At 44.2% G+C, this 23219-nt stretch overlaps 1 protein-coding gene across 2 annotated transcripts in view; it reads left to right on the forward strand.

Moving 5' to 3' along the window:
* Positions 1–23219, forward strand: part of Dock1 (dedicator of cytokinesis 1) — a 503376-nt gene that overhangs the window by 431657 nt on the left and 48500 nt on the right. For both annotated transcript variants that reach the window (XM_013347890.2, XM_005351416.3), the window contains exons 34-38: positions 3060–3145; positions 3330–3486; positions 11741–11781; positions 13544–13634; positions 17169–17288. In XM_013347890.2, coding sequence (XP_013203344.1) covers positions 3060–3145; positions 3330–3486; positions 11741–11781; positions 13544–13634; positions 17169–17288 — 495 coding nt within the window. The remainder of the gene's footprint in view (positions 1–3059; positions 3146–3329; positions 3487–11740; positions 11782–13543; positions 13635–17168; positions 17289–23219) is intronic.

Genomic DNA, 23219 nt, shown 5'->3' on the forward strand with positions numbered 1-23219 from the left:
AAAACATTAAATTCCTCAGACAAGTTTGATAAGCAACATATTTAAGGAAAACATTAAATTCCTCAGACAAGTTTGATAAGCAACATATTTAAGGAGCCAAGATGTCCTACATTTAGACACAGAAGCAGAGAAAGCATTAGAATTTCATAAGGTAGAAGCCACATCCTAATACCTTCTGACTGGGGAGGGGCGGACAGTTTTAACTGTGAGTGTTTGCCAATGTGAGGGTAAATCTTTCCTTTCTGAACTTTCTATACTTTCCCAGTTATATTCCTCAGACATGGATGTTTGAGTGCTATGTCTGAATTAAGATTGTTGGTTCTCTTTTGGATCTCAAATATCTGTTGTGAATTACACATCTGCCACACTTTTGATCTTTGCCATCCCACTCTGTTGTCCCCTGAAAGATGGGGCTGCCTTGAGATGCCATCTCAGGGCTAATTGCAAGAGATCTCCCTTGTGTTAGAGTCCCAAGTGAATGGCTACTTGAAGGAATCCTTTTTAAAGAGTAGAGTCATTGCAGGCTGGTAGCAAAAGGTGGTCATTTTACAGTGAAAGTATTTTTCTTAAGATTCCATGTTGAGAAAAGGAAAAAAGCCAAGCCAATCTCGTCCTTCAGTGGAACCATCTCTGTTTTTAAAAGCCTTGAACTTCTTAAGCCTGACAATCAAAAAGTGGTATTTATCTGGGAAGAGAGGGAGAGAAGATCAGAAAGAAAGAAGAGCTCAGAAAGGCCAAGGTTGCTGGGAGGCTGCCAAGTCCTTAGTGCTAAGCGAGAAGCAGCCCCCTACCCCTCCTGCCCCAGCTTACGTTTGTGCAGCAGGAGGAAAGTGAGGCTCTGGGTACTGAGGCATCCTGATGAGGATGGGAGAGAGTTATGGAATAGAATATTTGTTTAACTATGTAAAAATGTGTTGCATTTGTTTGTGCTGTAGAATAATTGTCTAGCTGTGTAAAGATGTGTTGCATTTGTTTGTGTTCAGAATAATTGTCTAGCTATGTAAAGATGTGTTGCATTTGTTTGTGTTCAGAATAATTGTCTAGCTATGTAAAGATGTGTTGCATTTTTTATGCTGCATTTGTTTAACTATGTAAAGAAGTGTTGCTGTTTAACTTTTCCTGCCTAAGGTATGTGATTGGTCTAATAAAAAGCTGAATGGCCAATAGCTAGGCAGAGGAGAGATAGGAGGGGCTGATGGGAAGAGAGAAAAGGAGAACCAGCCAGTCAGCCAGCGGCCAGATAGACAGACATGGAAGAAAGAGGAAGGCAGGATGGACAATATGTAGATGAGGTAAACAAGCCTTAGGGGTGCACATAGATTAATAGAAATGGGTTGATGTAAGTTAAAGAAAAAAACTAGCTAGAAGCAAGCCTAAGCTAGGTCAAATATTCATATTAATAATAAATCCCCATGTCATGTTTTAGGCTAGGCCAAGAAAGCCTGGTATGGGAGAGTCAGTACCACCTTCCAAGCCCCTCCCTGGGCCTTGCTTTCAGCTTCTCCAGAGCCCAGCATTAGCTGCAGTGCCACAGTAGCTCTTCCCATGCCCCATGTCAGTGTCCCATGTCTGTAGCTGCGGCTAAGTGATGTCACGCTTGGTTGACAAGGTCCAGAAAGCCAGTTGTCTCAGTACCAATTAGTCCACTCTTGGCTGATATACTAAGCTCTCGTGAGCTCCATCTGCCTTAAGCCTCAACTCCCTGCATCCCAAGAGATGTATCTCATTGTAGAGAGCTTCCTGGCATACAATAAACCCTGGGTTCCATCCTCAGCACTCCATAAAATCTGGAATAGTGGCACATATGTATAATTCAACACTTAGGAGGCAAGAGCAGGAGGATCACAAATTCATCCTTAGTTACATATTGACTTTGAAGGCAACCTAGACTACATGAGACACTATTTCCAAACACACGACAAAACACCAAACAAACATTTTATGTGCGAGGGGCAACGTGGTCACTTCATGAGAAACAACTGTCTCAGGCTCCTCTCTAAGCCTCAATGTGTCAGTCACTATGGGAGGAGGCCTACTCTCATCTGGCTGTCCTTCTTATAAGAACCTTGTCCTCGTGAGGGACCTGGGTAGTGTCATTGAGAAGTGGGTGGTTGAACACCTTTGAAGGGTCCCTGGGGATCCTCATATCTATGCTGTAGTGTACTTGCTTTCTGGACTTTGAGCTTTGTTGTCTGTTTCTCTCTTGCACATCGTCCTTGTCCAAAGTGTGGGTGGATGTCTCCATCTTTATAAGAGCCAGTGCTAGGTTCTTCTACCAACATGCTCCCTGGGTAACTGACGGTTTCTCTTGGACCTGGGTGTCACCCAGCTCTCAGGGAAGGAGATGGGGAAACATTGTCATTATGAAGGTATTTATATCCAGTCTTGTGAGCCCTAGAAACGTGAAAATTTCTGACTCCCTGGGATTTAGAGATTTTTTTTTAAGTCTGGATTTGAGAGATATGCAGTCAACTCTGATACTTAACACTATCCAGTCAGCAGCTCTGGGGAGCATAGAGCGAGCCTGGAGATGGACCATCTAAAGGTGACTGCTGATTTCTCTTTCTGGACTCTTCTGCAATCCTGTTTGATTTGGAGATCCGTCACGGAGTGGCAGTGAAGTGGCCCCGTGAATGTTTTCAGATTGCTGAGAACGCTAACCTAGCAAATGAAATGCCATCTGTTCCCTCCCAGGAATCTACACCCTATTTCACATGTTCGTTTGTAGAGATAAAGTTTAGCATCTCTTTCCGTTACTTCCTGATTCTGTTTCCTACCGTTGGCTTCACTTTCCTTCTGCGTGTCTTACTCCTGCTACTGAGACGCACGCACTCAGGCTCCAGTAACTGGAAGAGGAAGGAAAAGTCCTGTCTGAGTCAGGCAGTCATCAGATGTCTACAAGGGCTCGGGAACAGCATCTCTGAGATGCAGTCAAGGTTTCAAAGGCAGAAGGAATCCATCCGATGTTGATCCCAAAGATGGAGAAGCGATTGAGGCCCACATTGTCAACTGAGTTATCTACTATGCTAATTATTTATGCTTCCTCTGTTTAATTATAGTTTGAAAATGAAATCATCACTAAGCTGGATCATGAAGTGGAAGGAGGCAGAGGAGACGAGCAATACAAAGTGTTATTTGATAAAATGTAAGTGTTGATTCGCGGGGGGATTTATGTCAGGAGAGAGACAGAGAGACTTGTAATTAGACTACAATGAACTTTGTCACCCAGAAATAATTAAAATGTGTTAATAATGGGAAATATTTTAAACCCGCACCTCAAGTTTCTTTCTTGGAGTGTGATTAACAAGGTGTCTGTAATTATTTTTCAGCCTCCTGGAGCACTGCAGGAAGCATAAATACCTCGCCAAGACAGGAGAAACTTTCGTGAAGCTCGTGGTGCGGCTGATGGAGAGGCTCCTGGACTACAGGACCATCATGCATGACGAAAACAAAGAAAATCGCATGAGCTGCACAGTCAACGTGCTGGTGAGCGGGAAGTTAATTAAACCTTCCATCTTCGCAGAATGCAAATGGAGCCAGGGTAGTTGGGAGCCCAGAGGACAGCTGGCCGTAGAATACTTCACAGCACAGCACAGCTCCCTCCCCCCACCAGGGTCTTCTTTGGTGCAGGGAAGGAAGGACAGAGAACTGTTGGCCTATCTGCTCTCAGTGAGGCTGAGAGCTTGGCTCCCTTCTGAATGTTTTCACAGTGTACCTGCTGTGGCTGAGGGTGGCAAGCCATCCATTTCATAACCAAGGTAGCACCTCGTGAATTCCAGGTTTGAAGACTCTACTTTTATTAGATCAGAGTCATGTACTATAGTGAGTTTCTTAATGGTAGCATCCAAAAGATATATTTATCCTTAGTCCTATGACTATGGCCCTTTTTGGAAAAAGAAGTCTCTGCTGGTTAGAGCTGGGGGTTAGCTCATTAGGGAAAGTACTTGTCTTACTAACCTGAAGACCTGAGTTCAATCCTCCAGACTCACGTAAAATCAACCCAAGCATGGTAGCATATAATCTCAACACAGGGAGTTGGGCAGTTGTATTTCTGGGTCTCACTGGGCAGCCAGCATATCCTGGTTGGCGTGCTCCGGGCCAATGAGAGAAAAGAAAAGAGAAAAAAGAAAGAAAGAAAAAACAAGGTAGACAGTAGCTGAGGAATGACTGACAGCTGAGCTTATTATTCTCACGTGTGTTCACACATCCATACTGAAGCTGGAGATGAGATTAGCCTGGGTAGATAAGGGTTAAATCCATTCTCAGGAGTTCTCATACACAGGAAAAGAAGGAGCTGGGCGTGGTGGTGCACTTGGGAAGTGGAGGCATGAGGATCATGAGAGTTCAAGGCCAACCTCAGCTGTATAGCATATTTGAGACTAGTATAGGCCCCAGAAGACCTTGTTTCTGGGTGCCCCCCTCCCAGGAAAGGAAAGCAAACACATACAGAAGAGGGGCTGTGTGAACAGGTATCAGCAATTAGAGTGATGAAGACAGTCCTCAGAGCTTCCAGAATTCTAGACTCTGAAAAAGTCAAGGAATAAGTCTCCCCGAGATCCTTCACAGGAATGGCTGGTCCCTGATACCTTGGCTTCAGAACTCCATGACAGGATGGTTTCTCTCTTCTTTGAAGCCATCCAGTTTACTGTCATTTGTCCGAGCACCAAAGGACCCCAATGCAGGGCAGCACAGTCGAAGGGTGGCTGGGTGAATTTGGTCATCACTGATCTTAACATCTGTGTGTACTGCTACCCTCCTAAGGAAGCATAGGGGCCGACTCCTGACCATGTAGGGCTCTCCTCTGCTTCTCTCAGCTGTCTCTAGGCAGAAATGCAAGACAAGCCTATTCCTACCATGCCCAACTTTCTTCACTGTTCTCCCCGGCCATTGGCCTTGTGAGGTCAGGCCATGATCCAGTTATTGAGCAGCATACAAGCACTCGCCTTCACTTTCATATCTGCCATTTGTGTGACTTGCAAGGGCTCTGGGGGGGGGGCGGTGTCACTGGAATGAACTTTCATGCCAGGAGGAATGTGGTACAGCATTCATTCTTCCAAAGAGGTTGGAGCAAGGGCCCCATGAGTGACGGCACTTGCTGTGCAAGCCTGAGACCCTGAGTGTGCATCCCAGTACCAACAAAACATCAGGCATATGTGGCACAGCGCTGCAGTGAGAGGCAGAGACAGGAGGATCTCTGGGGCTTGCTGACCGCCAATCCACATATCTCCAGAGTCAGTGAGAGGCCCTGTCTCAATGGGACAGGGTAGAGATCAATGAACCTGACATCATCCCAAGGCCTCTGAACACACACACACATACTCACATACACCACCACCACTACTTCATACATAATGAAAAATCAGAGATAGTTGGTGGCTAAGAGTGAGCATTGCTCTTGCAGAGGACCTGCGCTCAGTTCTCAGCACCCATAGACATCTCAGAACCTCCTGTCACTCCAGCACCAGAGGATCCAATGTCCTCTTCGGGGCTCTGCAGAACTCATGCATGGACAGAGACACAGATACGTTCATATAAATAAATAGTAGAGTAAATCTTAAGAAGGAGGAAAAACCCTTGAGATATTTAAATAAAGAGATGAGCTGTTGAAATAAGAGCGGCAGAGCTGCATCCCCCGCACCCGGCCGCCCACATGGCTAGCTTAGCTTATGCCCCGAAATAATTACACGGAAACTGTATTTTTTTAATCACTGTCTGACCCATTAGTTTTAGTCTCTTATTGGCTAGTTTTTACATATTGATCTAACCCATTTCTATTATTTTATGTAGTCCACAAGTTGGCTTATCAGGAATGATCTTAACCTGTGTCTGTCTGCAGTGGGGGAACCATGGCGACTCACTGACTCAACTTTTTTCTCCCAGCATCCTGTTTTGTTTTTTCCGCCTACCTAAGGGTTGGCCTATGAAATGGGCCTAGGCAGTTTCTTTATTAATAAGAAATCATTCCCACATCATTTCCCCTTTTTCTGTTTAAACAAAAAAGGAAGGCTTTAACTTTAACATAGCAAAATTACAAATAACAAAACAGTTATCAAGCAAGAATTACAGTTACAATATTTATATCTATTTTATCTTTTATCATAACTAAAGAAAACTATAACTATCTATTTATTTTTTAACTCCATTAAAGACTCCAGAAGGATATAATACTTCCTAAGCAAATAAAAAATAAATGACAGAGACATCTCACAGCCTAAACAGTCACCCAAAGTTCTTTTGTACCGTTGGGGCATCCATCTTCAGCCTTTAGGCCCATAGTATACAGCAGACATTTTCATGAAGCAGGAAAGTCCCAAAGACAGTTCAGTCACTTTCTGCTGTGTCCTGCAGAATGTCTCGCAGACTCTCATGAATCAGGAACCCCGAAAGACCATCTCACCTTTTGGCAAGTTTAGCAGTCCTCTCTCTGTGGGTTCTCTGTGTCCAGTTTATGTAACAGTCCAGGCAAGAACAGTTTCTTGCCCAAATGGCTATCAACGTCCATAAGGATCCTCTTTGATGCCCATCTTCTTTTTGAAGTAGATTGGTGCTGTCAGGAGCAGACATGTCTCATTGTCATGAATAACCCTAATTTATTAAAACATTTAAAATGCCATATTTTGTAGTCTTTGAAAGATATGAAGAATGCCTATCTAACTGAAATATATCTCGATATATATATAGAAAATCTAACTAACATGACTACAAGCTTGATTATTATCAATGATTATCCATTAACAACCTATATTTTTTAGTTATACATTACATTTTAAAAATGAACTACACAATCATAATATCTTAATCAAGAGCAGAAATACATATACATATAGCAAAATTGACCTTAAAATCCACACCAATGTAAATTATTCATGGGTCGTTTTACTCTCTGCTTCCCTTGGCATCGATGTAGTCTGTCCTATGAGGAATATCTCCGGAAAGTTCCTGTGCCATTGCATCCCCTGTATGCTGTCTAGGCAGGCTGTTAAGGCGGATGACAGACTGTTCCAGCAATGAGTTTTCCCTTCCATAAACATGGGGAGCTATGATGTCTGCCAGTTGTGGGAAGAGGTTGGAAATAGTCACTGTCTTTGCAGCAAGGAAAAAAGGAACAAACTGAAAGACTAGCAGTTCTAGCATTTATCTCCTTAGACAAGCGAGTGCTTCTGCATCTGGAGAGACACAGCTGCTGGAGCTGAAATCCAGGAGTGCAGGAACTGTGGCTGGACATCCCAGTCCTTTCCACCAAAAATAGCCATACCCAAAACAAAGAGCAACAGTTTAAGGGATAGAGAAGCCATCGGAGCCAGACTTGGATACAGCGGAGGCTTTACAGCTCCTGGCCCAACATTTCAAACAATTATGGGAATTGAGGAGAACTGGGGAGCTGAGATTCAGTCAGTAAAGAGCTTGAGAACCTGAACCAGAGCCCCAGAACTCACACTAAAAAAGCTGGGTATGGTGGCACATGCTTGTAATGACAGCCCCAAAAAGATGGAGCTCAAGAGCCAGGCCAGTAAGAGAACCTGCCTCGAAAGGGAGGGGCAAAAAGCTCAGCAGGTGCCTGTTGCCACATCTGGCAACCCGTGTTCAGTCATCAGGACCCATATAATGGAAAGAGAAAACACCTCCTTCAAGTCATCCTATCCCCTCCACATGTGTCATAGTATATGTGTGTGATTGCACACATATGCATGCATGTGTTCACACACACAAACGCATAATAAATAAATAATATTTTAAAAAAGATGGCTGATGTCTACAGAACAACACCTGAGGTTGCCCTCTGGCCTCTATGTATACATGCACAGGTGAGCACATACATAGGAACTCAAGCATACATACATGCACATACAAAAAGAGTAAAACAACGTGAGGACTCTCATGAGGAAGGTGGCAAGATGCAAGAGCAAATGGATGAGGTTTGCAGAACCCCACGGATCAAAAAGAAATTCTGGAAACTGAAACTCCCTCACACAATGAAATATCCCTTGGATAGTTCATCAATGGCTGGGGCCTGACCAGAGAAAAATTTTGTGGGCTTAAAAGTCTAAGTAGATGCTACACCCTTCAAGAAAAGACACTGACTTGCCCTCTTCCAGCAGCTGTCCGTTGCCAACAGCTCAGCAAGGGCAGAGTTCATGCCCACCTCCTCTGTCCATGCTGCGATTAGGTCTGGGTAGAGTGTGTGCAGACCATGTGCATGCTGTCACAATTGCTGTGAGTTTATATGTGTTTATTTCCCAAAAACATTGGGGTGTTTTGTAGTCTTCCACCACCTCTGATCCTGTAAGAGTTTGGTGCCTACAAACCAACCACACTCCAGTAGAGAGCCACACATCCAGGAGTAGCTGAGCAATGCAAATGGGGCCCGATGGGTTTAAAACAATTTTAGACCTAACATTGGGAGGGTAGGGAGAGAGTGGATCTAGATGGTATTGGGAGGGGTAAATATATTGTATGCAATTCTCAAAGAACAACTAAAAAAGGAAGTACAGTTAAAAGAAACCTAAATAGGTTACTAGGTCTGTGTATGGCTCCTACATATGTGATGTCTGTTCTTGAAATCTGTCCACATGGCTCTTTATGTTCATGTAGACTGCCTGCTAAGATGGCCATCTTCACCTGTAGGCATAGGAAAGCAACTGGTTTCAGCATCTTTGTGTGTTCTTACCTCTGCCCTAAGTGATGAGCCTTCCTGGCGCCCGTGACAATGACATGAAGTACAGACTGGCCTTTTCCTGTGGGGAAAAAATTTGGAGACCTTTTCAAAATCACTCCCTGCTCTGGATGTGATTGTCGCTGGCACACTGTGATCCATAAATGGGTCTGTGAGACCGCTTAGCTTCTAGAAGGAAGTAGTATTAATAGATTCGTTAGGCTTCCAACTTTGATGACTAAGACCTCAATGTGTTTTAAAGCAAGATCTCCGCTCAGGGCCACATGGAACCTGCTAGAGAGGTGGTACCATGCTGAGCTTGGCTTCTTATCACCAGCAGCCACCGTTGGAAAACGGGCTTTTGGAATGACACCTGCAGCCGTGTTTCTGATGTTTCTGACGTTGACGTGTGTTCCTCCTTTATTTGAAGGCTCCTCGGTGCCCACTACTGTTGCTGTAGTCAGCTCTGGCTCACGCTGAGAGCCTCCCGGAACTCACGAGGTGATCTCACATTATTAACTTCTTCACCTGGAAACAGCATGTGTCACTGCCTGAAAAGTGAAACAATAGTCCTTCACTGTCCCCAGGGATGATGGGATGGATCCTGCCCTGTCTGAGCACATCCGTGTGGAATGTAAATGTGTGAGGGGGAGGCCCAGCAAACTGGACTATTACAGATGAGAACCCTGTCTCTAGGTGCTGAACAGATGGCCGAGCATCTGAGAGCACATTCCACTATTGTACAAACTTATATAAATGCACACACAGATTAAAAGTAAAAAAAAAAATTTTAATTCCTATCTCTAAGCATTCATTGCCAAGCTCATATGTAGAAATATATAACTAAATGTAATATGACATGTTATATTGCTATGTATTTATTCTATATTCAACTCAAGGGGTTTTGAAGTCCAAAGAAAACAGACTTCAGCAAGGGCAGAAGAAAAAAGGCAGCCGGTGTCTCTGAGAGGCGAGTGAAGGTCACAGGATAAGAATAAGATCATTGTAGAACTCTAAGGACGAATCTGAGCGACCAAAATAGGAGGAGGGAATTGAAAACAGGGGCACAAAGGAGGCTGCTGTGACATCATAACTTTTGAATGCTTGTGAGTGAGAGGTGGGAAGGCAGCGCTGTGCTCGCTCCGAATCTTCTGCTAGGTCTTTGACTGGTAGCTGAAAATATCCTCGTTACTGTGTGCGTCATAGGAACTGACGCTCATTCCAGTGTCAGGTGTGGCACCAGGTAAAGCCAGTTCTTCAGGAATGACCCTGTTTCCCGCTGTCTAGATATCCCCATCCTCTCTTCCCAGAGAGAGTGTGCCTTGGAAACGGTGTCCTTTTTGACCTGTGAAATTAAATCATCTTATTGAGTCACTATGTGCCTTTATAATGCTGATGTTTGTCAGTCCCTCCGGGCACTTGATTGTCGAGTGTGAGCATCAGTCTTAGGTGCTAAATTTCATGCAGAGGTGCTCTCTAGGCCCCGTCCCTTGCTGAGGAGTTATTGCTAGATGATAGCTGTTGCGGGAGGGAGAGTCGTTCTGTTCTGTTTTGTTTTGTTTTGAGGCAGGGTTTCTCTGTGTAGCCCTGACTGTTCTGGAACTTACTTTGTAGACCATGCTGGCCTCCACCTGCCTCTGTTTCCTGAGTGCTGGGATTAAAGGTGTGCACCACCACTTCCCAGCTGGGAGAATCGTTCTTAGAAATAACAAGAAAGGGAATGAATATGTGGCCACTAGTCTCGTTTGCATGCTCCAGTAGATGGCTCCTCACCCATGCATATGTGCAACATTAATTAGATTTAATGGGTTATCCAAAAAGATAAAAAGGCATGAAGTTAAGAGGGGGCATTTGGAAAGAGTTCAGTGGGAAAATAGTTGTTGGATATGATCATGTTTGATTGTACGCATGTACGAAATTCCCAAGAAGAACAAAAAAACTAATACAGAAAAGAAATGGCTGTCAGGCTTCCATCCCACAGGCCCTGTGTGTTGACTCTTGTGCCCTGTGCATGACTTCATGTGTATAAAATAGTTCACATGAAGAAGAAATGTTACTCGGAATGGGGGCAGGTATGACAAGGATTCATTGTGTGGCCCAGACTAGTCTGAGATTCTCTTTACAGCCTTCACTGGCCCAAACTCTTGATCCTTCTGCCTCCGTCTCCTAAGTGCCCCCATTACACATGCGCACTTCCATACTCAGTGGAGGTATGACTTTGGTCCAAACATCAGATTAGAGGATGTGTTTCAGTCATGTGTAGAAATAGCCTTCTTAGTGGGATTCACAACCCAGTTTTTCTCTCCCATGGCTGTGTACGATTGCCTTCCTTCCTTCCTTCCTTCCTTCCTTCCTTCCTTCCTTCCTTCCTTCCTTCCTTCCTTCCTTCCTGTTTTAAAGTGACTTCTCATTTATCTCACACTAGTTTGGGGAGGTCTGTCTCTCTAAAACAATGGATTTTCTCTAGGATTTTCAACATTATGGGTTGATGGGGAAAGGGTTCCGCTTCAACACTGCTCAGGGTCGTGACGGTAGCCCCTTGTAGAATGGTCAGAATGTGGCAGTGTTATGTAACTAACCTGCCTTTACCTTTCACTACATGTGGCTAGAGGTTCGGAACATGTGAGGACGAGAATGTCCCCATGCTTCTGTGTCTCTCACAAAGGCTGACCCCAGCATGCTGACGCCAGTGACGGTGCCTTTCCCTGCCCCCAGTTTTGGATTGTTTATTTAAATGAGACTACATCGATTAGAAGGGTCGCGTTTTCAGCCAGAACCTTGTTTAAACTGAAGACGGGTGACTTTCAAATGACATGAATTTAGTCCTCAAGTATCTAAAGTGTTTGAGATGTGGTCAGTACAAAAGGAAAAGTCGGGAGTATTGTGAGGTGCTCAGCGCTCCAGTGATTTGAGAACTCTACTCTGCCTGGGTTTGGTCCCCTGGATGTGCCAATCATAACTGGACCGTGGATTCACAATATGGGACCATTTTGATGAGCTGTTGTTGTTTTAATTTTTGCTTTGCTGTTCTCTGTATTGTGTTGCATAATGGAGCTTCTGAAAACAATACCATGGCTTATTTTTCAGAATTTCTACAAAGAAATTGAAAGAGAAGAGATGTATATAAGGTGGGTATGAGTCACTCTGGTGGCACCCTCTGCGTTATTATTACTGTGAGATGAATAGAAGGTAGGCATTGCCATATTGGCTGGCACCCTCTCTGTGTGCAACGCTCACACCCTGTGTGTGCTGTAATCACGGTGATATGCATATAAGGGATGTGTGTGCTGTGCTGTCTGGCACCCTCTGTGTGCGTTGCAGTCACTATGAGATGTGTGTAAGGAGCATGTGTGCCCTGCTGGCCAGCACCCTCTGTGTGTATTGTAATTGCTATGGGATGTATATAAGGGATGTGTGTGCTCTGCTGGCTGGCACCCTCTGTGTACATTGCAGTATCTATGAGATGTATATAAGGTACATGTGTGCCATGCTAGCCAGCACCTTGTGTGTGCTGCAGGCCACACCCTTTCTGTGCATGTCCTCCTCACTGTGTGTCAAATCGTGTGCAAGAATGGTTTGTATCTTGAAGAGTAATTTGTAGAAAATCATGGTGACTTTGAGAGGAAATCTGGTGGAGCCTCAGCTGTGCTCTCAGCCCTTATACAGCATGTCTGTGCCCATGTAAAGTTTGGGTTAAGAGGGGCAACATTTAGCCAGCTAGGAAGCCGTGGTTATTTAAAAAGGTTTTTGTGCCTATTGATCAACAAACACAGCCCTTTGGGGAAAAAAAATTTAAAAGATGTATTGCAAATTCTTAAGTTTTCTAGTAAGCCATATGATCAAATGAGAAATAAATTCCCCAAAAGTAGACATTATAATTTTGCATTTTACTCTTATTTTAACTAGTACCCTATTCCCACATGTCTATGTCTTTATTGCACCAAAAAGAGAAATGTTTTGTGTGGCTGAACCTGATTCGTTATCAGCTTTAAGATCTACTGAGGAGGTAGCCCACTGGTAGAGCTTGGAGAGGACCTGGGTTTGACTCCCAGTGTCTGTGGGCGATCAAAACACTTTATGAGAGTGATCCACTGTATTTTGTGGTCACCTTTCAGATTCTGTGGTCACTAGGCAGCAAGATGACAAACCACTTTAGAGAATCAGGTTAGCCTACATCTGCGTGACAGAAAGCTTGGCTGTGTGCTGGCTGTGCAGAGTGTGCTTGTGTGGTTTTCTAGTTCTCAGCTTTTCTTTTCCCTTTAAAACATGCCATGCTTATATAGTAAACTTAGGGAAACAACCAGCTTCTTTGATCCAAAATGTGTCTGGCTTTATAGTAAGGAGCATCCTTTTCTCCGACAGCACAGACGACGTTCTTTTGATCGCGTTCACTGTCATCGCAGCTTTTTTTTTTTAATCTTGTAGATGTGGATCTTTATGGATTGTGTGTGTGCGTGGACGCATTTTGACTCAAGAGAAATGCACAGTCTAGATTGTCTAATCTTATTTCAAATGTTTGAGGAGTAAAACTGGGAAAGATGAAAGAAATAAGGAACCTTGAAATAAAATTCTTGCCTTTATATAGTATCTTCATTTTTCCCTACAAAGATGACTTAAAATCATATATTTGTATATGTGTATGCCAACATATACTGTTATTTATAAATGTATGGTATATATATATATGTGTGTATTATTATTATTATATTTATTCCTCTCAGTTCTTTTAGTGATTTCTGCACCAGCAGTTTTCAAGGCATTGTGAGTTATGGACACAGTAAAAGGAAAGGGTAGCCATGAGTTACCGTTGAATGTCGAATTTAGCACCCCCAGTCCTCAACACAAATCACCCTGTGCCGCTTTAAGAATGTAGCCTTATTTCATCACCAGGTACTTATACAAGCTCTGTGACCTGCACAAAGAGTGTGACAACTACACAGAAGCAGCTTACACCTTGCTTCTCCACGCAAAGCTTCTAAAGGTAATAAAAATCGCAGTACACGTCTACACAGCTTTTCTTATAAATTCTGAGTTGATTCCACATTTTCCTTTTCCATGGCAGATTTTAGTAGAGCACCGGCGTGAGATTTTATGGGTATTGGCTACAGTCAGTGATATAAACAAAAAATATTCAAGAGGTGCTCTGATTACAGATTCAGCCTAACCGAATGCCGCTTTAACAAGGTGTCAAGTTTTGCAAACCGTCAGTGGACTGTGAAGCAACAGCGAGTTAGATATTGTGCAGTTCCTCGCTTGTGCCGACGGGACTGAGTAAGGATGGAGGACAACATCAATAAGAAGGAATGACCCCGGCAGAGCAGCTGGGAGGAAGGATAAATCATCCTCCTCCTCACAGTGGCAGAGGGAGGAATCATATCCAGATATTTCCGCAGAGCAGGCCACGCTGAGAGTCTCTGTGTTGGCTGTCTGCGTCTCTAAAGAGTGTCACTAATGATCAGAAGCATGAGAACTTCAACTCTGGGTGATTCCTTTGTTACTCAGCTCGCTCTGAGACATTGGCCTTTTGCTTGTGCTGATGTATCTGTGTTCTCGTCCATGGCCAGTTCCAGAATAGTTAATAATGCCGAGTAGATCCTTATAAAATAACTAGGCTGGGTGGGTGGACAGATGGGTGGGTGGATTCGTAAGTAGATGGATGGATTTGGGGAGGAAAGTGGAGAAAGATAAAGGAAGAATGGAGGGATGGATGGATGGATGGATGGATGGATGGATGGATGGATGGATGGAAGCTATGAGGATGTATGGGTGCTGGATAATGGATGGGAGAAGGATGGACGCATGCATGCAGAGTAGATGTGGGTAGACAGACGACTAGATGGAGAAACTGCTGTGCAACTTCATATTTGCATATAAACTTTATATTTGAGAGTCTCAGCAAGTCTTTTGATTATCTTTCTCATGACATCCTTATAAAAAGATCAGAAAAATCTGCACCAGATAAACAAGAACCATAAGAGTGCTTAATTTAGTAATCTTGTTTCCAGAACTAGGCTACCCCCTCAACCAAATACCAGAAGTAGACTGAGAGATAAATCCACAGGAGAAAATTGCATTTAAATGTGCATTAGGGGATGCCTGTTGGGTCGTGGTTGTCAAGGGAGATAGTTTTATAAACCTCAGACAGACTCCTTCAGCCTCTGTCTCATCCTGAAATCTGCGTTCACACGTACACACACACACACACACACACACACACACACGAATCTATAGCATTTGCCTTTGCCTGAAATGAGCAGAGTCCTAGCAGGCAGAAGGCAAAGAGCTGGCTTACTCTGGCTCCCCCTCCATAATCCTAGAGGCTGGATGCCTAAGGACCCTTCTTGTCTGTGGTCATCTAAAACTTTCCCCAGAGATATCATTTTTGAAGACAGAGCTTTCAGGGAGTGCCCCCAGAAGCAGTCATTGCTTTTGTAAAGTCCAGTGTCTGTATTTATTAGAAATCCAAATGTCAGTAACTGGGTATTTTTGCAAAATGTGAAGATCTTGTTGTTCGCACCAGGGAAATTAAAATGGCTTGACAGCCTGCTCACACTCTTAGAACACAAACTTTGCAAGTCTGAATGAATGTAAAACATATATCTGTGCATAAGCATACCATTTGCTTAATCTTTGGATATATTGAGTACAGATGGGTTTGTCACAGACTGTGTGATAACTTGTTCCACTTCTAGATCAATGGGCTCAATTGCATTATCTCTTCCACTGGGCTCCAAATTTGCCAATTAAGTGGTAAATGCAACATGATCTGCCTCCATATTTTTAAGCTATTACATTTTGAGATTTTTTTTCCAAGTATGTTTGCTATTGGTATCAGTGTGAATCCATGCCAGTTAATCAACTTTACTAAACAACATGGTCTGTATTGCTGTGTCTCTTAACTAAAAGCGTCTTAAATGCAGTCCTCTTTTTTACTATATTTTCAATCAAAAATAAGGATGCTTAAAAACATGAGTGTTCAGCTTAGCAATAAATTTATTCATTTCCAGACTTAGGTAGGAAGCACAAGGGACTTCCCATCTCTATTCAATATGTTGCCATTTTGATCTGAAACAATAAAATAAGCCTGAATCTTCTGGTTCTTGCTAGATACACGTCAGAATCGCCAGAGTCTTATATTTACATCCACAAGTCTACTTCCCAAACAGTCAACTGTGACATGACTCAGTTTATGGGGTTTCTCATTTCTGGCTGCAGATGAGATCTGTAGGTCCGCCGCGATTGTGAGCATCTTGTGGATCATACAAAGGTCTTTCTGCTCTACCCAGCAGGCCTAGGGATCGAGCGCCCTTCCGGCTTACAGTTTTCAGCTCAGGGTAACCCAGGGCTGTGGAAAGGATGTGTGCCAGAGAGCAAGCATCCACTGTCATGTTACCGCCGTCACTGGAGCCTCACTCCCCATGCCAGTTCATATGGTCCTTTGTCCTCTGTCACAGCATCACCCAAGTCTGCACTCCTTGCCCTGCTCCCCTTGACTGTCATGCCCCTACCAATTGCCACCACAGCTGCTGCCATGTTTTGACTATAGCACTGAGCTCACTGGGACATCCTCCACATTTGTTTGGAAACTCTGACTCGGGAGTCAGTTGCTTCTTTGTAAAACCCTCACTGTCCTGTCTTAATACAAGGTCACATTGCACCTCACAGGTCCACCCAAGAAGCCCATTCCTGTTGTATTTTCCACTGGTCCCCTCAGGCCATCCCATGCAAAGTCATGCCTTTTACGCTTAGATGTCTATGGAAACTTCTCCAGGGTCCTTATATCCCATGATGTATATCCCATGTGTGATCACAGTCTTTGGTTGGCTTAGAGCTCCCATGGGTGAGGCTCTTGACCCATGTTTGACCCAGAGGCACATGGAAGAACCTCAGGAGGCTGTTGTTCATTGTTACTGAAGCCCATACCAACAATGTTGATTTGTTAAACTAATATCACAGAGTTCACATGGTCTACGTGTCAAATGGTGTTAGCCTCCACTCTGGTACCACTTCAATTCAAACAGAAACTGACCCAGCTCTTCCACAATCCCTGCTTGTGGTGCAGCCAGTGGTGTAGAAGTATCTTTCCCTCCTTAAGGATCTTGTTAGCCTATGTAGTTCCTTTCAGGATGAGCTGTGACCCTCATGCGTTGTCTGTTAAGGTTTTCATGACTTTTGACCGAGGAGAAAGAGCTCTAGTTGCTCTCTAAAGACAATCACCAATCACCTGCTTATTACACCCCTGGCTACCATGAAGCTGCTTGCAAGCTTGGAAACCCATGCTTTGCAATGATTTTCTACTGGGCACATCTGGCTCTGCCTTCCCATCTGTCTTTCTTGGTCTCTCCAGAGACAGGTTGTACCCCTAGCGTTCCTAGGCCTTGGTGGTGTAATGACAGCAGCCCCGGGTCCCTGGAATTACTGTCTCATACACACGCTCAATGCCTGGCTTCGTGCTCAGTGATATTATTGAACATTTCTCTGCCTCAACATTGTTCGCTCCTTGTTTTTGCCTCAGTGGTCAGAGGACGTGTGTGCAGCCCACCTCACTCAGCGGGACGGGTTCCAGGCGACAACACAAGGACAGCTGAAAGAGCAGCTCTACCAAGAAATCATCCACTACTTTGACAAAGGCAAGGTAAGACACACACACTGTCCCTCAGTCTCTTACCTGTGCCTCCGACTGCACTGGAAGCTCAGTTCTTAATGCATGATGTTTGCAGAACCAGAAATGTGTTACATATTGTGTACAAAAGTATTGTATGCATGTTCCTCCAGCTTGTACTTATGAGAAACCTTTTTATTTATAAAAAAAATCAATAGTTCTTTTAGATCCTCTATGGATAGTAAGGCCTGAAGACATCCGACATTTCAATAGCTCTTAATTGGGTAACCAGGTTTGGGAGAGTGGCTTGGATATATCTGTGTGCTTGGAGCTGGTGTATGCCTTTGGGGTCTTACGTTTTTTTGTTGTCACTGAAAAATTAACCCTGTGACGAGACAGGCTTTGTTCCACCTTGGCAATTTGTAGATTAATTTGCTTAAGCAAAATGATATGTTCAGTTGACTTCTGCTAAAGGAAAGCTGCCATCATTTTAATCAGCCGTCGTATACTTTGTCACTGTCCTTGTGGCTAGATGTGTAGTCATATAAAAACTAGACACACTCTGACATTTGAAAAAAAATCATCAAACCAAGATGACTCCCAAGCTCCTTCTGGGGTTCCACTGAATTTCTTAGTCACATCAAGGCTGACCTGCGTCACTCCAGCAGAATGCCAAAGAAGCTTGTGTTTCATTTCCTGTGACTATCATGAGAGAATCCTTTGAACAGTTTAAGCATATCGCCTTTTCATGCCTGGAGCTCTTAGCCTGAAATCCATGTTCTCTCTGAAGGCCTCCCAGGACTACGTGTTGTATTCATCTGGCTTATGGCAAGCATGATGGGCAGTTGTTGGTTCTTACTGCTTTGCTGACCCATCGCCCCATTGTCTGGGTCCTCTCTGTGCTCACAGTATATCTCTGTCTACATTCCTTCTCCTATGAGGACACCAGGCACTGGCCTGGCAGGGAGCCCACCCTGCTCCATAGAACTGAACTATGTCCAAAATGCCCATTTCTGTATGACTCTTACCAAGGCTTAGGACTGCAAGCATCTTTCTGGAAATGCACTTCTATCCACAGCAGTACCTATAGTGCACAGAAGGACACCGCCCTTTGGTGTCCTTTGCAGGAACTAAACCCTATAAAAAGTGACTGTTTAGTAGAGTCTGTGAGCATAAGCTTGGGATTCTCTCTGAGTTCTAGCTGAAGTAATAGTGTGTCTTCTATTTTGCATGATGTATGTGTGTGTTACTGAGAATTGACTGAGGGCCTCACACATGCTAAGCATGTGCTTTGTTACTGAGGAACATACCCATTATTTCTGTTAACCTTTCTATTTCAAAATACCATTTCACTAAGTTTCCCAGGCTGATTTCGAACTTTTGATCCTCCTGCCTCAGTGTTCTGAGCAACTGGGGTCTCTGCCACCTATCATTCGTAACACCAAGAAAAGTCCAGGCCACTGAGAAGGTAGATTCTGCTTGGCCCTGTCGTAGATCAGAATGTAGAGATGGGAACCTTTCCCTGTTGGGCTTCTACTCGTGTTCCCTTTGTTTGACTAAGGACATTTTGTTTATCAGAAAATTGCTAGAGAAACAGAGAAACAATGGCCTCAGCGTGAAGCTGTGATTTTGTTGTATGCTGGGGAAGGGGAACCAGGTGCTATGAGGCACGGGTAGAAAGCCAAGTCAGGAAGTCCAGGGAAAGCAAGGCTTCACCAAGGCCGAGGAGCACAGGCCTCCATGGGTAGCCATAATCAGGCTCCCTGTGAGCAGCGCAGCTCAGAAGGGCCTTAGACCTGCAGTTTCTCTGACTTTACTTTCCTCTCTTCTGCCCTCCTCCTTACCCTATGTTCTGGTCACACTGTTGGAGTCTGGAATATGCCAACCTCCTGCTCTGCCTAATAGCTATCCATTGCTCACCCCAGAGCTCTTTCCTTTCTATCTCAGCCTAAATCTCCCCCTCTTCCTCACCCTCAAGCCACCCTCTCTCTTCTTGTTTGCCTTTGCTCTAAGAGGTCCACAGTCATGCTTCTTTTGTGGCTCACCAAAGAGGCAATGACCACTATTAACAGACCTCACTTGTTCTCCCAGCGTGCCTAGAGCTCAGAACAGCGGCTGCTGAGTGCTTACTGAGTGGAGGCTAGATGACCAAAGAAATGGATGTCCAGCATTTAGCAGTGCTTCCTGCCATGAGAATGGCTTGTTTGCAATAGGACTATTGGCCTTCAGAGATGGAAGACAGGAGTGTTTTTTATTGATTGATTGATTGGTTGGTTGGTTTTTGTTTGTTTTGTTTTAACAAAAGATAACCTGCTAACTTTTTCTATACAATAGTTCATCTTTAAAAGAAATCACATGAAGGGGCTAAAAAGTTCTGGTACCCACCTGCATCAGTTGTCATGAATGAGAACCAGTGTCACTAGCAATCTTGTGGCTGAATCTGAGCCTCTGTGGGCTGAGCTTCCCATAATGCACAGGGTATTCCCAATACAGAGAACATCCAGCCCAGAATATCAATAGTGCTGAGGTTGAAAAGCTTGGATTTAAAAAAAAAATTAAAGAATCCATGTGACAAAATAGTATAGACAAAAAAGGAGAGCTGGTAGAAGGACTGTCCTCAGATGTCCCTGCTTTGTGGAAACAGAAAGAAGACCGTGGTGACGTATCCCATTGGCTGACCTTGAGCCAGAGTGAGCTTGGAAGGGCCGCGTTCCCAGCTACCATTCCAGTTGTATTGATAAAACGACACAAGATTGGAAAGCCATTTCTGAGTGCCTGTGACATCTCCACCAGAATGTTAAATAGGAACCCAGCCACCCAGCCACAAGAAACTACAGTGCAGGTGCTGAAGTAACCTCGAGAGCGTAGGGCGAGAAGTACCGGGGTAATTCGCTGGCAACACAGGGTTCATCTTCACAATCAGCAAGCAGGGTGTACTCTAGGAAGCCATTATCTTTTTTTGTAGGCTGGGATGGACCAGGAGTATTCTGGAGTTTTGATCTGAAACTTTTTGGAGTTCCCAGCAACACTGGTCCACTTCTGTTCAGACTATGTGGCCATCCCCCTACACTAAGCCCAAAAAGGCTGAGCTTCTGCTCAGGTAGATGCAGGCAAGGAAGGAATAAGAGGAGCAGATTCCCTGACCTGCCTCTGCTCTTATCACCTGCTGAGGCAAATAGGGGCCACACAGACCTTACAGGGCTGGGCAGGTGCCTAGGAAGACAGGATAGCATGAGGGGAACCTGCTCCCACCATGCTCTACAGCATTTGACCAGGAAGGTGTCTTGATCAGGAGATCTAGGTAAGTGTGCTCATGGTACATAAAGTAGTTAAACTGTGTGCATACAAGAGAAAGAAAAGAGAGAGATCTAGATAATTCATGTTTTTGTGGCAGATACTTTGCACAATAGTCCATTTCTCCAGAAGACACTGCAAATAAAATGAGTGTTCTTATAGGCTAGGTTGTATCCTCTCAAAATTTGTATGTGAAAACCATTTCTGGGAGTTTAGAATGTGAGTGTATAGGAAACAGTGACTTCCAAATGCTAACTAAGGCAAATTGAGATCATTGGGATAGACGCTCGTCCAGTCTGCCTGCCATCCTTATCGAAACAGAAGACTGGGATTCACCATCCACAGAAGGACAACCATGTAAAGACACTCATAGAAAGAAGCCTTGTTCTTGGACTTTGAGTCCCTAGTACTGTGAGAAAATGAATTTCTATTGCCCTAAGCATGTAGCAAAAAGTCAGGGCTCTGTTATAGCAGGCCTGGTACACAAATACAAACATTAAGTTTTTCATTAATTTTTTTAGATTTATTTAGTTCAGATTTACTAATCATTGAGTGGTATTTTACATATATTAAATATTGCTAAAATAAGTTTCATGTGTTCTGATGTCACAAGTAGAACAGTTAATGTCATATACATGGTCACAGAACACCTCCACCCAGCCTTAATGAGAAACCAAAGTTTACTTCATGTTCTTTGGGGCCCTGGCAAGCAGTCAGAACCACATGTGTGCCTATCAGTGTATGTTTTCTACACTTTATAGTACTTGAAAAACTGAAAACTGTCTAAAAGAATTGTAAAATGTCAGGAGCTAGAGCAATTGCTCAGCAGTTAATATCACTAGCTGCTCTTCCTAGGTTCAATGCCCAGCACCTACCTGGCAGCTCACAACTGTCTAAAATTCCAGGTCCAGGGAATCTGACATGCAAGCAAAACACCAAAGCACATAAAATAAGAATAAATAAGTCAGTAAAAATGTTTCAAAAAAGAGAAGCAGAAAATGGGCTGGACTTGGTACATGCCTGTTGTATTGGTAACTGGTAGGTAGGGGCTAGGGGATCCCGAGCTTGAACCTGAGCTACACAGGAAGACCATGGATCAAGAAGATGCAGGAGAAGACTAAAGGCATAAACTAGAAAATTTATGGCAGAAGGGTGTGAAAAGGAAACATAACATGTACCAGAATAAGAGGGGTTTTTTTTCTCTTGTACCCCAATATCTGTCATTATAGAACAACTGTCATTAGTATTGGGGAACTGGGGAGTTGAGTGAGCTGGAGTATGCACTAACCCTGCAGAGAACAAGGAAAGGCAGAGGCTGAGGAAAAAGGAGAGACTGGTGCAGGCCACTGTGATGGTTACTGAGGAACTCAATACTAGGGCTGGGGAGATGATGTGGGTGGTACAGTGTTTGGGACCTGAATTTTATCCCCAACATGCAGGTAAAAAGCATGGAACAATTCACACCTATAATCTCAGCCCCGGGGAAGAGAGTCCCACGAGGATCCAGCCAGTCAGGCAAAATGGGAGAGCTCCAGGTTCAGTGAGAGACCCTATCTCAAAAACCAAACCTAGGTGGAGAGCAATAGAAGACAATTCCCGACTCTGACCTCTGGCCTCCACACACACACACATGCTCATGTACTTTCACACTCATACGTACACATGAGACGCTATGTTATTTTGTTGAATGGGTTGGTATTTCCTGTACGTCCCTGTTTTACTATTGAACTGAGAATTGTGCCCTTCCATGGAGTATTTACCAATGCTGACCAGAGCCCATCAATGATCATTTGTTATTTCCTGGACTTGTAAAGGCCAGTTGCATTGTCTCCTGGAGAGCTGCATTCTTGTCTACCTCAGGGGATGAGAAGCTCCTGTCACCAGCCACCTCTCACTCCTCTTAATTCCTGTCTCCTGGTTCCACTAGGTTCTGACTTGGGCATTGAAGTGATTACTTCGCTCCCTGCTCTTAATGAGTACTTAGAAAGTGGCAACTTAAAAGAGGAAGGGTTTATTTTGTATTATAGCTTAAGAAAGAATACAGTCGACCATGGCAGGGACGGCTCAGCAGCAGCATAGAGTGGCTGATCATGCCATTCTCACACCAAAGAGGCCAAGAGCCCAGTAGTTGCTCAGCAAATGAAGCTGGATATCTGAATAACCACTGCTCTTCAGCCCACATCAGAAGCCTAGAGAAGTTGGTTCTAACATCAGGGAAGGAATTAGCAGTAGCAGCAACAACAACAGCAGGGTAGATGACCTTACCAGTGAGACTGAAGATCAGTGGAGCAAAACCAGCAAAGCTTTCTTTCTTCCACGTGCTTTTATCTGGTCTGACTGATTTAGGTTGGGCTTCCCACACCAGTGAAAGCAATCCCTCACAGACATGCGCACAGGCCAACCTGCCCATCAGCCTGTGGATGCCAGAGGACAACGTGCAGGAGTGGCTCTCCCCTACCACCATGTGGGTCCCAGGGTCAAACTCTTGCCCTTAAGTTTGACAGCAAGGGCCTCCACCCCCAGAGCTATGTCACTGTCCTAGGTGTGTTTTTGGAATAGTTTAAATTTGCTGCAAAACTGGACAGAAAGTATAGAGTTGTCATTATCCCCCTGCCATACACCCCAGTACTCCAGAGTATCCCCCTGCCATACACCCCAGTACTCCAGAGT

Source organism: Microtus ochrogaster, chromosome 8 (assembly GCF_000317375.1).
Source record: "Microtus ochrogaster isolate Prairie Vole_2 chromosome 8, MicOch1.0, whole genome shotgun sequence".
Taxonomy (NCBI): Eukaryota; Metazoa; Chordata; class Mammalia; order Rodentia; family Cricetidae; genus Microtus; species Microtus ochrogaster.